The sequence below is a fragment of the Microplitis mediator genome, chromosome 3, assembly GCF_029852145.1.
Source record: "Microplitis mediator isolate UGA2020A chromosome 3, iyMicMedi2.1, whole genome shotgun sequence".
Lineage (NCBI taxonomy): Eukaryota > Metazoa > Arthropoda > Insecta > Hymenoptera > Braconidae > Microplitis > Microplitis mediator.
In genome coordinates, this window is record NC_079971.1 from 5,430,860 (window position 1) to 5,447,162 (window position 16,303).

A 16,303-nucleotide genomic window follows, 5' to 3' on the forward strand; every position below is an offset into this window, starting at 1 on the left:
TTGGCACGAAATTTCAAAATCATAATTTAATAATTTTATTAAAATTTATTTGTGTCAATAATTATATTGATTAAACTAAAAAGTATGCTCAAAATTTGGTATTGTCATCAATATTTTATTAACTGTTCTCATTACTTGCGCGGAAAATTTAAATATTTGAAAAATAACTTATTAGAAATGGGAGAAAAATTAAAAATCTTAAATAAAAAAAAAAATGGCTGTAGAATATGATAGAAATATTTAAAATTAAAAAAAAAAGAAAACACGCAAGTGATTCGCGCAAAAATCTTGCTGCTACTACGTTGCACTTGCACTGTCCGCTGCTGAGCTGCAGCGCATTTCGAAATGCACCCTATATCGCGTAAACGAAGGAATAAACAAAATATTCATTTTCGAATTTTTGGTAAAGGTGCAATCAAAAAACTCTGATTTTTACCAAAAATTGCTCCTTTTATTTAATTAAAAAATAAGTAGTTATTGAAAAAATAAAAAATCCTTCGTTTAATTCCAAGATAAACTTATGTACTCAAGAAATCTTCTTAGTTTTTTTACTTCAGATGAAGCAGTCATGAGTTATCCTGCCTACAGCATGAAGACTTTTTTTAAGGTGACTCGTCTCTCCCTACTACCACTGGCTTATTTTTCAATATTTTTTTATAAAAATTTAGCAAAATGTTTTTGGAATGCTGCTTAATAATGTCTCAAATTTTAAGAATTTTAATAAAGAAGATACTCTAAAAAAAAATCTAAAAATGTCTTCTTATTTTTGTACCTCAGCCCCCTTTCCCTCCTTAAATGGGAATATTTCAAAAGCAAATGTAAAGTAATTAAAATTAAGAGCTGAAACTTTCAATAAATTTCTCATTGTTTACAACAAAATTTTGAAGTGGGAGTGAAATAAAAAATAGTTGTTCCAAACGGACCACCATAATATATGTAAAAAAATATAAATGTATGTATTCAAATAAATAAATGAGGATAAGAGAACGTTAGTAAGTCATTTTTTTTATTTAGTTGCTTATTGCTCTATCATTTCAAATCCAATTGTATGATGTATATCACATACAAAAATGCAATAATGTAATTAAAAAAAAAATAATAATAAACATATAATTTAAAATAGTACATATCAAAAAGACTTAGAGACTAAGATTCAGCAGATGGTGGTCTGGCTAAAATACTATCAAGCTTTTTTACAAGAGCTTGCATAGAAACTTTTGATTGTTTTGACTGTAAATGACTTTTAGATCCAAAAATACGTTTTATCTTTAGGGTTCTTTTATTTAGTTTGGCGGGTGCGGCAGTCTTGTTTTTAAAATCGATAAATCTTCGGAATTTACGAGAACTCATGAGTGTCGTTGTTACATTCATATCATCGAATTCTTCGTATATTGTCTCCAACGTTTTATTTGGCAGGTTTTTAGTACTTTTATCTAAATAATAGGCTTTTCGTTGTGCGTCTGTTTCCGACGTCGAGTAGGAACGTTTTTTTGGACGTGAATTGCACCTGAAATTAAAAAAAAATATATATATATTTATTTATTTTACGAGACATCTATTTTTTATGATCCAGAAGTTAATAGACAATCGGAAATTTTTGAATTTTTTTTACCGGAGAGTGACAGAAAAAAATAAAAAATAAAAAAAATGCGAATGTAGAAAATTTTAAAAACTACAAGTGCAATTTTTTCAAATATTTTTTTTTTAATGATTTATTGCTTTAAAATAATCCAAAAGTTATCAGATGTCGGCCAACTTCCGTTTCATCTATTTTTTTAATATAAAATTAAATATTTATTTTACAAAAAAATTTATATATTTATTTATTTACATATATGCATAAAGACAGGGGGACAAAACGGGTCACTTAAAGAAATACAAAGTTTTCGTGGACTCAAATACGTCAAATCTTTTTTTTTTTATAATTTTTAAAGTAAATAAAAAACTTTTCGGTTATCATTAAAAAAAAGTTCATATCTTGCGGGGAAAATGGCGGACCTCCTAAAAAAATAGTAAATTAAATTTTCTTGTACGTAATCTACATTAAAAAAATTACATTTCATATAATTATTAGATACAAAGGAAGAAAAAAAATTGTAAATATGTTAAAGTTGATTATTGAAATACATCTGAACTAATTTGACATAGGGAGTTCTTTTATTGTAAATTGATAAGAAAAAAAATCAAATTTATTTCACACTTTTTTTTTACAGAAAAAATTTTTCGAAAACCGTGAAAACAAAATTCATAATAATGCTCACTTATATTTTATATGAAAAAATTTTTTATAAAATAGTTTTCGGATTATTTTTAAAACAATAAATTATAAAAAAAATTGCACTTGTAGTTTTTTAAATATTTTACACGCGCATATTTTTATATTTTAAATTTTTGTCATAGATTTGTTTAAAAAAACTCCGAAAATTTTTAACTGGCTATTAACTTTATGACCATAATTTTGAGAGTGCCCCGTTTTGCCCCCTTTCCCTTATAATCATTATAAATAATAATTAACCCTTCGCAATTACAACTTTTCAAAATTTCCAGTTGCGAATTTAAAAAACTTATCAATTATGTTTATGGCCAAAATTATCCTGGTACAGGATAATTTTAGAAACTTTCAAAAATTATAATTTACGTCATCACCTGTCCTGTGGTCTCTGGAATAAATAAATATTTCTTTATGAAATTTAAAAAATTTTAAACCTTCTATTCAGCGGTGAAGTTGGCGCAGGTGTTGGCATTGCAGCTACTCTAGTTCTCAATGAATATCGTGTTGAATTTGAACCCTTTGCCCCTTTGGCATCAACACTTAACTTTTTCATACTAGCAACAACTTCTGGCAAATTTTCATCACAATCCATACCTCCATTAACACTACAACAAGATTTTATTTAAAAATGAATCAAGATAAGAAATGACAGTAAAGTTGGCAGACATCTGACAATTTTTAAAATTTTTAAATAATCAAGTAAAATTTTTTAAACAAAAAAATTTTTAAATGGACTCTTGGAAAATTCTAAAATCAGTTCATGCATTTTTTTTTTTTATCAATTTGATTGTTTAATTTTTTTGTATGTAATTTAAAAATTATCTTATTTACATTCATAGATAAGAAAATTAACAAACATTTAATAATTATTTACGTAAATAAAAACTAACCTCTCAGTTTTAATTTCATCAGCCATAATACTGAATATTTATTTTGAATAAATAAATAAATAAATCACAAGTTCGTTGAATAAATAATATTACAGCAATTGAAAAGTAATTAATTTTTCATTACTAATAAAGAAAATAATCTTGACAAACAAAAAACTGACTTCCCCTATTCAATTGAATCAACCGTTAGGTTAACTTTTAACTTTTTTTCACCAAAAAAAATTAATTAATTGATAAATAACATAATTGTTATAAATGTTTATCTATAACCACTACCTAATTATCATTATGTATTAAATTAAAACATTTTAATTATTATTTACGTAATTTAGATTCTATGACATGAAAATTACAGTTAAAAAAAAAGTTGTTTACAATAACGACCGAAATGACACATGCGCAAAAGATACAAACTTTTTTTTTTATTTTAAAAATATTAGATTCTGAAAATATTAAAATATTTCGAAATATTTAATATTTAATACGCATGCAGAATTACTTTACTATGAGTGCATTCCGAAATGCGTGTTTTTTTTAAATATTTTAAATATTTCTATCATATTCTGCAGCCATTTTATTTTGATTTACGATTTTTAATCTTCCTCCCATTTCCAATAAGTTATTGTTCAAATATTTAAATTTACCGCGCAAGTAATGAGAATAGTTAATAAAATATTGATGACAATACCAAATTTTGAGTATATTTTTAGTCTAATTAATATAAATATTGACACAAATAAATTGTAATAAAATTATTAAATTATAATTTTGAAATTTCGTGCCAAGTTGGCGCTACTGCGTGTTGCTGGATTCAACGTTCAAATTTTTGCTAGAGTGGGGGGTAAGAGAATGAATCGCAAAGTCGATTGCTTTGTATCAACTAGCGGTCCAATAGCAGCAGTCAGTATCATCGACAATGGCAGTAGTAGTCCAGATTCTTCTTTATGTTTAAATTGAAACAGTATTGCGGTTAATTCGCGGAATCATTCATAAAATTAATTGCTCAGTCATTATTTAATTAAAATGTGCAGTGCTTGTAAAATTTAAATTGTGTAAAGTGTCTATGGTGTCGTTAAGTGTCGAGTGTTCAGTGCTAGTGTAAAGTCCTGCGAATTGCTGATGCTGATAACTTCCAAGTTCCTGAGCAAAATCATCTGGCATCGTCTGGTAGGAAATAGCAGTTAAGTGACGTTTTTTTAGCTGCAATGCACTTGGAGCAATTTAAATTAAACCTCTAAGTGTATTAGGACACCCTTCTGCGTATTATTTCCCCGCCAAGGTTTGTTCAAACACTTGCGTGTTTTTTTTTTGTTAATTTTTTAAATATTTTTCTATCATATTCTGCTGCCAATTTATTTTGACGTACGATTTTTAGTTTTCTCCAATTTCTAATAATTTATTTTTGAAATATTTAAATTACCTACGGAAGTAATAAGAATAATTAATAAGGGTGCATTCCGAAATGCGCTACTCTACAGCTGCTTGCAGCGCATTTTGAAATTCATCTTATGTTCTAGAAGTCCAGCAGAAAACAATTTTTTAGAATCCTGGATCCTTCACAGACACAAATCTCTAGGGATCGCGTCCATAGGTCAATTTTATTTTTAATTTTTCAGTTTAAAACGATGAAAAATTCCAGCAGGAAAAAATTTTTTGGTCTCAGAACCATCACAGTTACATGTCACTAAGCATCTTTATGAAAAGTCGATGGAAAGTCTCAGAAAAGTCTATGGGAATCTCCTCTGTGTGTCGATTGATCACTTCTAAAAATTTTTCGGTCCTTAGTCTTTGTAGATAATAGATAAGTTGTCAGGGAAAATAGTAGCATATAAAAGAATAGAAAAAATTTTTCTTATCATAAATTAGTGAGTCTGGACTTACCCCAATTTTTTTTACAGTGTAGATATAAAAGTAATTAAGTGATCGAGTACTGGTTCCCTGATCAGGTACTAGGTCTTTTACCTTAATTTAAAAACAGTACTTACAAGTTAAAAGACCCAGTATTCGATCACGTGTATTTGTATATCTATATTTACTACATTCTATAAAATATAGATATTCAAATACATTAGCGATCGGGTACTAGTTTCCTGATCGGGTACTGGTTCTCTTACCATGTAGACAAAGAATAATTTGATGAGTTTTAAACTATCAATAACACGTCGAAAGCTTTACCATGTAAAATAAATACTATTTTAGTTGTTTTTTCTTCTTTCCCATAGAAATCACATTAGACTTTTAAGGTTCTATAAATTTTATACTATAGTATAAAGGGCTAGCTATAGTCCTAGTAACACGTAAGCAAGACCCCTAGCTGCTAGTGTCTTTTTCTACGTATGTGTCTTTTGCAAGATCGTGTATGAAGAAACCTATGTCAAGATTTGTGTGTCTTGCTCATGGTATCCTACGCAAGAATATTAAAGATATCTTGAACACGGTGCAATGAAAAAGTGTCTGATGTATTTCTTGCACCAGTAACTTACAGTAGGTACTTACGCATGGCTCGCTCAAGATCTGCTCAAGACTCAAGGTCAATTTTGAGCCTTGAGCAGATCCTGAGCAAGCCATGCGCAACTATTTTCAACTATAGTCTTTCTCCAGAACTGAGTTATAATCTGGCACGAATTTCTCGTGTAAGGCTTGCACTAGACTTGCAATTTAAATTCGGTCACAAATATCTGTAGCAAGATACACACGTAGAAAAAGACACTAGCACCTATCGATCTTGAGAGCAGACTTGCTCAAGAATTTAAAAAGATTGTTATATGGGTACATCTCATCAATGGCTCGAGGCGAGTTTTCACCCGTCTTTTTATAAATAAAAAAACTACGTTGCAACTAGATTTATTTTTATACTATCATTATACTATTCCTTAACACGGTTAATTACTAAAAAACGATTGACGAGTGTACAAAATTATTGGTGATGTACCATTTCATAGCATATAAAATCATAAGACTACTTTTTTCAGGCAATCATAATGAACTATAACTAAAGACGAAAGTTTTATAAAAATAAGTTATATGTTATTGTTACATGGGAAACATAAGAAAAAAAATTATTCATTACTTTATATTTATGCATAGAAATAATATTTTCCTTGTGACCGTAATACCATATTTTTAGAATAGTACTAAGAGAAAGATCATTAATTATAACATTTCAGCTATCAACTTTAGACACTCAAGCACCCGAATTTTTTCTTTGTGTCAATTAAATTTTCCTATACAATAACTAGTCATGGCTACTGAAATTTTTTTTCATGACTTCGTCATTTTCAATTTTTTTTCTCTCTACAAGAAAATAAATTACTATAAATTTTACTTGATTATACACAAATTTAAATCAAACATATAAGAAGTATGTAAAATTAAAGTAAATAGTTTGCGCATCATGAAAAATGAAGTAAAATAGATCACTGTCTAAAATCAATAGCTGAAACTTTAGAAATGTTTGACTTATAAACTGATTTATTTTGACAAAATTAAAAATAGCATCTGATTTATTAATAGAATAGCATAAAAAATTTTTTTCAATAAAGGAATTTTTTTTAACTTATTCCATACGGATGCCAATAGAACCTGAAGCACGGGACAGAAAGGTGTATCAGGTTTTTCTTTTTAAATTTAATATGTATATAATTATTATTTATATTATCAATTATAATTAATATATAGTTATGTACAATATTGAATCTCATTCTTTAACAATAACATCAACAACATGATTAAACAACGTTCCTCATTGGTACACAAATTGTAAATTTACAGATAAAAAAGCATTAGATGAGGTCAATGAGGCATTGAAAATGGCGAACGCTCTGCGCCCCAACTTTGTTTTTTTTTTTTTTTTTTTTTTTTTTTTTTTTATACATCTATGGCAATCCCGAATAACATTGAGATTGATCGATTATTATTAGTTATATCCAGCCTTCATCGTAAATTTAATATCTTATTTTTTTTAATCATATTTTTTATATCAGGCTCAGACTTTTTTCACCCATACTCATACATCCACACAGATTACACAATAAGATGCACTCATAGCACGATAAATTGGTTACAATTAATATAACTTCTAATTAATGATTTTTATAATTTTTTAAGAATAAATAAATTCGAGTGCATGATTTCATTATTAAAAAGAGTGCGAATAATTTTTTTTATGATACGTGCGAACCACATCAACTTCAATACAAATTATAATTTTCATAAAAATCTTTAAATTTAAATTCAAATTGATATAATTTACTTTGTAAAAAATCTTCCTCATTAATTTCTTATATTTACGTTTACGATTAAAATTATAATATAAGTTATTAGAATGTTTGTGCACTTATTTAATTTATGTGTTTTTTCATGGGTAAAAAAAAATTATGTAGGGTAAAACGAAACTCGATTGGTTCACAGCTATACGAGATTACGGTTATTCTACAACTTTACACAAGGCGTTTGACATTTTTTTTTACGTAAAATTTATTTCGAATTAACGCATTAATTTAATATTTGAATTTTGATATGTCCCCTCGAGGTGAGGTAATAAAAAACTGTCGATGAATTATTAAATTCCTCGTCAATTATAATAATTATGTAGTTCTTATAATAATCTATGTTCAAGTTTCATTTCTCGAGGGGATCGTCACATGTGTCATTTTTTTTAAAACAAAAATTTAAGTCCAAACACTTTATCTTAACTGATAAAATTCAAAACATCCATTGCAATTCGTTTGAATTTTCCAAGCGGCTATTAGATTTGAATACAATTGATAATACACGTGATTAATTTCTTCGATTATTACTTTTTTAAATTTATTTCATAGTAGAAAATCATACTTAATAATATTTCTTCTTATGATTCACACAATAAATACTGTTAGCTCAAACAATTCTCACATAAATCTCACATCGTTACCATTATTATCATTTAAGTGGCCATATAATGGTATAAATAGAAATATTTTACTCGGGATAGCATTTTTTTCCTTAACTTTCAAAATTTCTTCAGAACTTATCATATTGGATTTAAATAAAAGACTAAAATAAAATTCCATATGATGATGATAAATTAAAGAGAAGATAAATAATTTCTACACTGTAAAAAGAGCGGTGTTAAAATGAAATAACACCGGTGTTGGTGGTGTAATTTGACGGTGTTTAATATTTTATATATAAAATAATATAAATATTTAATGAATATTATCTGGAGGAAATTTAAATTTTGCTATGCTCTCTAAACATGAATTAGTGAATACTCACTTAGTTCTCTTATTCATGTTTAGAGAGTGTACTTATTTAAATAAATATTTATGTCATACGTAATTTATTTAAAAATTATACAATTTCACCCCCACCATTTCAATTACCAATAATTTAATTAATTAATAAAAACACTAATTAACTGTAGTGATCGAGTAAGTAAATGAATTCACAATGTAAAATACATTCAACACCGAAAAATATTTTAACACCGGTAAAGAATATTTACACCTTCGGCGGTATTATTTTAACACCGCTTTCGGTATTGAAATTGTAGTTAAATTTCAACACATAAAATTTCAACACCTACACCGCCTGGACTTACCCCGGTTTTTTTTACAGTGTAGTCTTATATAAATATAAGTGATTCTCAATTATGCTTAAAGCTTCGTTTAAGCTATTTAATTTAACGCAAATCATTGTGTTGAAGGTAGAATTTTTGAAAGTTAAAGTAAACATCACAATATTTATATTCTCGATATATATATACATATATAGGCTAAGTCCTTACTTGAGGTATTTTCTAATTTTGAAGCTCACAGAGTCACTTCATGATATTAAATCAGATCTCTTATTTTACTAATTAGTCTAGAATTCCAAGAGTTAAAACCTATTTGAAAATTTTATTTTTTTTAAAGCATCTTTTTTCAACACGCAAAGAATTTTTGAGTAAAAATTACCCACAAGTAATTACAACATTATTTTTTAAAATAATTTTTGAAAGTATGAATAGAATTCTGCAAAAACAAAAGAAAGTTATTTATTTAAAAATTTTAAAGGTATGCAATCCATTAACCCTTGTTTATTACAAATCTAGTCTGCACATGACTCTACATAACTGCCAGCTACGCGTAGCATTTTATCGCGATAAAATAAAACATTTTAAGGTAAAATGTCGCATATTACTGTAAAAACAGTAAACGAAATCTGCTGGGGTAATAAAATACCGAAACGCGCATTCCTTTTTGAGGACATAAAAAATTTTATCTGTTAAACTAACCCAGAAAATAAGTTTATGAGAATGAATAAAATTCAAATAAGGTAACCTAGCTTTATTGGGCTCATAAAATTGCGCACCCCAGATGCGAAGCATTGAGTGTGCTTCAGTTACGCACATTCAGCGCCATTAATTCTTCCACAAGTCATCTCGTTGGCACTTTTAAAAACTTCAGAATTCCGAGTGCATTCAGATTTAAATAAAATCCGTAATCACTTCCGATTTTTTACGGTGTATTGTTTCAACTGGTTTAACTCTTACGTCAGTCACAATAAAAAATCTATTTTCTGCCACAAATTTCATGTTATTCCGATGGCAAAATTACATGCAGGCACATATCAAATCGAAATAAGAGACCCGAATTGCAGGAAATTTTTTTTTTAATTCCAAGTAGTTTGTGTCCGGATATCAGTGAAATTAAAAAAGACCTCAAGTAGGGACAGCCAATATTTATATACATACATATATATACATAACTCGTACTGCAGTGGCAGTGAACAGTGCACGTGAATATTTGCAACAGCAGCAGTAGCGGCTGTAACAGTAGCGGCAGCAGTTACAAACGGTATTATAGCTACATTTAATATACGAACATGGCAGAATTAACCACAGCTAGTTTATTCAATTCTTTTCATAACCTCACATATTTAATGTTTCTTTCTTCATTAATTTATGTTACTTAATTTTTTCATTTTTCATACTTTCAATGCATTATAATTTTTAATTCTTTCACACAACTCAATTTTTTATCCCCGATAAAGTGACCAGCTGATAGCCATCGCTCATAATTTACACACAATTTTTATAACACTCATTATGTTTTTAAATTTAAACTCATTATACTTCTTCGATCAAAAATATCATGTGTGTTTTTTAGAGTTCCTTAAATAATGTACACGGAGAGAAAAGAATAGTAATTATTACCATTTTACATAGTAACCAGACTTATTTTTTGTAAAATGGTAAATAATGCTACGTAGAATAGAAACCATTACCATTTTTCTAGTAATGATGACTATGTTACATTGAAACAAGTGAAATGGTAAAAATCGCTATCTAACGTGGGAATCAGGGCTATGTAGAATGCTACTCAGTCCCATGCTTGAATGGCTATAATTACAGTTTAATAAATATATATAAGACAACGAAGTAAACAAACCAGGTAAATAAATTGTTTATTACTAAACATTATAATTTTTTAAGGTAGTTGTCGGGTGATGGGCATAGTGTCAGAAAGTTATAAAATTTTTTATACTTATTAAGGGTATTAAGATACAATTACCATTAAAATTTGAAGTCAATTGACCATCTCTAATTTGAATTATTTATAATCATAGTTTTCGTATCATTAACATTGCGAGCAATGAGGAGTATGTGTTTCAAGTCGCGTTCGTGATTCTAATAAAAAAACTAACAGTCAGAAACTTTTGAAAAACTAACAGAAAATTAATGAATTTGTCCTGAATTTATTTAAAAAAAAAAAATTAAGTATTCACCATCTCATTGTTCAAATATAGCAACGCAAAGTTTAACAATAAATGAAAAAATATACATGTCGGTGAATTGGAAAATAACAATCTGACAACACTGCACGCGAGTATACATAGTATTATTTGAGCGGTAAATTTAAACATACTCAGTACACTATACAGCAACTGGCAGAGTATATGCGACGTTGTCAAATTTTAATTTATGAAAATGTTCAATAGTATTTGTGTATACGTATATATGAGTAGTGTGTAGGTAAACTTCTCACGGGTACAGTATCAAACAAAAGCGTGTCTCGTTTTAACTACCACCTAACCTACTCTTACCGCGTATATGACTCATAACTTTTTGACAATATTGTAGCAGGACAACTACCTTAAATTATTCTTTATCTTTTATCAAAAAATGATATTTCATTGTGAGCAATATTTTAATTATTCCAATAGATTAATTCAATTTCCACATATATTTAAAGTAACTTGAGTTATTTATTTTGTCATAACCTTATTTACTAAATATAAAATAAATAAAAGATCGTAAGTGTTGCTAGGTAACATTGTAGTCATGTCCATTTGCATAGTTCTCTCGTCAATGTAGAATGGTAATCATTCCTATGCTAGCATAGCCAACGTTACCATGTAGAATGGGGGAGATTACTCCGTCTCGTGACTCTCGACGCTAAATGTAACATAGTAATGGTTACCATTCTACATAGGATTTATAACTATTCTTTTCTCTCCGTGTAATTGTACGACATGTGTACGCACCCTCTGTATTTTATCAAATTATTTAAATTTAATTATATATATATTTATATATTGAAACTTATACTTATATAATATTATGTCCGCATATATACACGTGAGTTTCACAAAAATATATAAAAGAGACAGAAAAAGTGTTTATATACGCCTATATATCATAATTATTATTACGTATGGTTTTACGACATGTACAATTATAATTATAACCGATTTAACTTACGCATCATTGTGGAAAAGGGTTTTTTTTATTTCTATTTCTGTTATTAAATATTACTATAGTTTTTATGAAATTACGATTTACGTTGTTATGCTAATAAATTTAATTAGTGTTAATACGCAGAGACTCATAGGCTCTTGTGTAATTTTTTTAAATGTTCAATAAAATTATAATGATTTTAAATATTTATCTATTATTATTATTATTATTTTCGTCAGTCGCAAACAAGACACACGAGGTAAAAATACGACCCGCACTTTGCAATGCCGATTAAATATTTCAATTCGTGGTTATTCATTTTGTTGTTTATTTAATATTCACAGTTATCATTTTATTAAAAGAGAAATTTTATCTTCTCTTCGTGAAAATGTTCAAAGTTAATTGTGAAGAATTTATTTATTAATTTATTATGTTTATTTAATTACTTCGATTTTATCACTTGAGACTAAAATATAATCACTGGTGGATTTTCACACGTAAACACTTTCATCGAGGCCTATAATTTTTTTATATATTTTTGATTCACAGTTTCTGTGGTGACATTTCATTACTTTAGATTTTTATAATGAATCAGCTAGTAGGGATCATTACGCCCAATTAGAGTAATTGATTTTCGATTGTCAGCAGATTATGCAAAAAGGATTTTTATGAGTGGACGTAATTCCAGATAAAAAGAGTTTGTGCCTTTCAAACGTACATATTTTCTGTTTAAATACTTTTCAGTTGATGATTAATGAGCAATTTCCATAGTGAGTATAATTTAAAACGTTTAGATTAACTACTTTTGAAGTGTAGCAGCCCTCAGGATAGAATATTCCATAGTATCATTTCCCGATCATTAATCTTCAGTCTTTGTCATTTTTTTAATTGGAAAATAAATTAATAGTTGATGCTAACTCACAAATAAATTCTAACGTGTTTGATACTTTATTTTGAGTTGGATCTCAACTATTAATGTATTTTGGTGGAATTTTTTATTTGTATTAATTTATTAATGTCTGTGGTTCACTCGAGACAAAGATTATAGATGGTCGAGAAATGATAAATGTTGCTTGACAGTTCTTACATCGATTTAGATGTAAGAATACGGTCCATCAGTGAGGGCGCTACACAGCAACAGTCAGGAAGCGTCATCTTTTCCACGAGCTCCTCTGTTCGGTTTGTATTCGAGACCAGGGTCGAACTGCATTAACACGAAAACCTGCGAAAACAATTATTAGTATCAATATATTTATGGATTTCAAATTATACACTGACAAAAATTAACGGAGTGAACGCGGAGCCGATGACTGTTTATTTAATCTCGGTCTCTAATCTCTGAGTTAATGTAATATTGAAAATCCGGTTCGGAGAGAAATTCGCTACAATACAGAAAAAAATAGATGCTGCAGCAGGACGCAGTCCTGTGGAAGCAACAAGTCGAAATCCTGTTGTGGCAACGGGACTTTTCTTGTTGCAGCGACAGGATTTTTCCTGTGGATTCAATAGGATAAGGAACAAATTTCTCAACCGGTATTTTGTCAGTAGGGGAGACTGGGTATGGTTGTCTCACAGGTTGGTTGTCTCAGCGGTCATAACAGAAAACTAAAAGAACGAAATACGAACATTGATCGGAGTCGAAAAGGAGGTGATGCTGTCGCGATTCTTGGACGCCGACCGATGAATCGATCGCCACAAATGACCACTGTGACAACCAACCCTTAAGACAACCATACCCGGTCTCCCCTATAGGAAAAAATTCAAATTTAAAAAAAAAATTCAAATTCTGGATGTGTCCTATTGCTGTAACATGAAAATCTTATTGCTGCAACAGAATTTTGTCCTGTTGCAGCGCTTATTTTTTTTCCGTGAAAAAGAAGTTTATTTGATTATCAAAACTCTGAATCAGAGTGAATTTGGATTTAAATAAAATCAGTCATTAATAACATAATAAATTAGTCATTAACAGGGGTTATCAGATATTTTCGGCTGAGTTTTTTTCGGAAACATAATCTCTAAGTATAAAATACAGATCGTAGATTGATGCACTACTGTCTAATCTAGCGAAGTGCGCTTAAATTGTTTGAAAATATTCGTTTGTTTAAGAGAAAAACTCGGCCAAAGTTTCCATTTACTACACAAGTGCAACAAAGATAGAACCGTTCGTGGACTTGAGTGTAATAGAGAGAGAAGTAAGAACCCCTGTTAATAACAATCGATCAACTATTTTGATGTTTTTTTTATCCATACCTGATCAGTAGGTAATAATGTGAAATCATCAGGTGGATTAGTTATAACATAGCGTTTTGAAGAAGCGTCAGCCGATGAACTCGTATCTCGAAACCTAGAGTAACAATGAAGAAATATTAATCTAGATTTTTAAATTGCACACTACAACACATATTCAAGGCGACGAGCATGTAAAATATTTCAAACACAAATATCTGCGGCGTGGAAGAAGAAGATAGTACTTTTTTAAGCAACCGAATAATTGCGCATTCGTATGCAATTAATGATTATGAATCAAAATAATCTGGATATCAAGTAGGCGCAGTTAATCTATGGGACGTTTCACAACAAAGCCGCGTTTTTCAGTGACCCCTTCCCATTCGGTGAAAATTTTACATGTTAAGCACAATAAGATGCTCATTCATAGTTTTTTTCGGATTTTTTGAACTACTTCTTATTATTCTTTTACTGTTTTTTAACCGTGACCGCAAACCCGCCAGGGCCATTAAAAAATTATATTTAAGAAACCAATTTTATGAAATACTCTCATACAATTATTGCTTATAAAATAATTTACTAATTTTTAATACAATAAGCCCCTAGCGTGCACCAACAACAGAATTACTAATTGATTTAAATACTATACACATATTGTGTGCAAGCTAGAAACATAAAAAAGGAAGCATAACAATAACTATTGAATATAAATATCGCAGTCGACATACACAGAAAGTATAATATATCTACAGAATGCATTACAGCATGATAACAATATTTAACGCTATCTAAGAACTAGTTTGATATTAGATGAAATGGTACACCCAGAAAGGTAATTTTGAATATTCAATGAATTTTCAAGTTTACAAAAGCAACTAATTCTGTTCCCTCTAAAAATGAATTAGTTAAATTCACTGGATTTTAAACGTACTCTCTAAATCTAAAACAGTGAAAACCACTGAAAAACAGTGTATACACACTATTTCACAGCTATACCTAAGTAACACGTGTTTGAGCAAGATTCTAGAGTAAGTATCTTGAGCAAGACCCCCTAGTTGCTAGTGTTTTTTCTACGTATGTGTCTTTAGCAAGATCGTGTATCAAGAAACCTATGTCAAGATTTATGTGTCTTGCTCATGGTATCGTACGCAAGAATATTAAAGGTATCTTGAACACGGTGCAATGAAAAAGTGTCTGATGTATTTCTTGCACCAGTAACTTACAGTAGGTACTTACGCATGGCTCGCTCAAGATCTGCTCAAGGCTCAAAGTCAATTTTGAGCCTTGAGCAGATCCTGAGCAAGCCATGCGCAACTATTTTCAACTATAGTCTTTCTCCAGAACTGAGTTATAATCTGGCACGAATTTCTCGTGTAAGGCTTGCACTAGACTTGTAATTTAAATCTGGCCACAAGTATCTGTAGCAAGACACATACGTAGAAAAAGACACTAGCATCTATCGATCTTGAGAGCAGCCTTGCTCAAGAATTCAAAAAGATTGTTATATGGGTATATCTGATCAATGGCTCAAGGCGAGTTTTCACCCGTCTTTTTATAAATAAAAGAACTACGTTGTAACTAGATTTATTTTTATACTATCATTATACTATTCCTTAACATGGTTAATTACTAAAAAACGATTGACGAGTGTACTAAATTATTGGTGATGTACCATTTCATAGCATATAAGATCATAAGACTACTTTTTTCAGGCAATCATAATGAACTATAACTAAAGACGAAAGTTTTATAAAAAAAATTAGTTACTCTGATTAATCTGATCAACACTATTGAAGAAAAAAAAATTCCGGTACCTGTACCTGTACAATCCAATGCACAGCATTCCATACGATTTTAATGCAGCGACGAATAGGTCACCGTACTTGCCTCCTTCGCCATACTGAGCCAATGGTCCATCGAAAAGCGAGATCTGACCGACTCGACAGCGGTCTCGGTTAGCCAAACTATCCGTAGTACTGTTAAATACAATAGTCGATCATCGCAATGATTATTAGTCAAACATCAGTAGAGAAAACTCATAATTTTCGATCATTTTTAATCAATAATCCATCAATAACCAAATAACTTACCTATATCCACCTCTTAATCCTGCACCTTCAGCAAGAATCAATTCTAATTCAGGTGTAGCTCCACCGGTTATCAACGACCGGATTAAAGTCAATGCGTTCTGATTAAAGTAAGTCTGTAATTAAA

The 16,303-nt window shown here is 29.4% G+C and overlaps 2 protein-coding genes across 2 annotated transcripts in view; both read right to left on the reverse strand.

Moving 5' to 3' along the window:
- Window positions 1-982: 982 nt before the first annotated feature.
- On the reverse strand, window positions 983-3,515 carry LOC130665734 (uncharacterized). Its single transcript, XM_057466278.1, has 3 exons — window positions 3,163-3,515; window positions 2,707-2,877; window positions 983-1,507 (listed from the first exon to the last, which is right to left on the reverse strand). Exons 1-3 carry the CDS (start codon window positions 3,186-3,188, stop codon window positions 1,147-1,149), a joined length of 558 nt encoding a protein of 185 aa, XP_057322261.1. The 5' UTR covers window positions 3,189-3,515; the 3' UTR covers window positions 983-1,146.
- A 3,480-nt stretch (window positions 3,516-6,995) lies between these two features.
- LOC130665736 (calcium-activated potassium channel slowpoke) overlaps window positions 6,996-16,303 on the reverse strand; it is a 138,574-nt gene continuing 129,266 nt past the window's right edge. The window contains 4 exon segments of the mRNA XM_057466282.1: window positions 6,996-13,085; window positions 14,114-14,207; window positions 15,910-16,065; window positions 16,180-16,292. Of these exon segments, the coding sequence (XP_057322265.1) occupies window positions 13,005-13,085; window positions 14,114-14,207; window positions 15,910-16,065; window positions 16,180-16,292 (444 nt within the window). The 3' untranslated portion in view covers window positions 6,996-13,004.

Coding starts and splice junctions, on each gene's coding strand:
- LOC130665734 (XM_057466278.1), bottom strand. CDS start 3,188: ATGGCTGATGAAATTAAAACTGAGAG. Junction 2,878..3,162: donor GATGAAATTAAAACTGAGAG/GTTAGTTTTTAT, acceptor ATCTTGTTGTAG/TGTTAATGGAGGTATGGATT. Junction 1,508..2,706: donor ACTTCACCGCTGAATAGAAG/GTTTAAAATTTT, acceptor TTTTAATTTCAG/GTGCAATTCACGTCCAAAAA.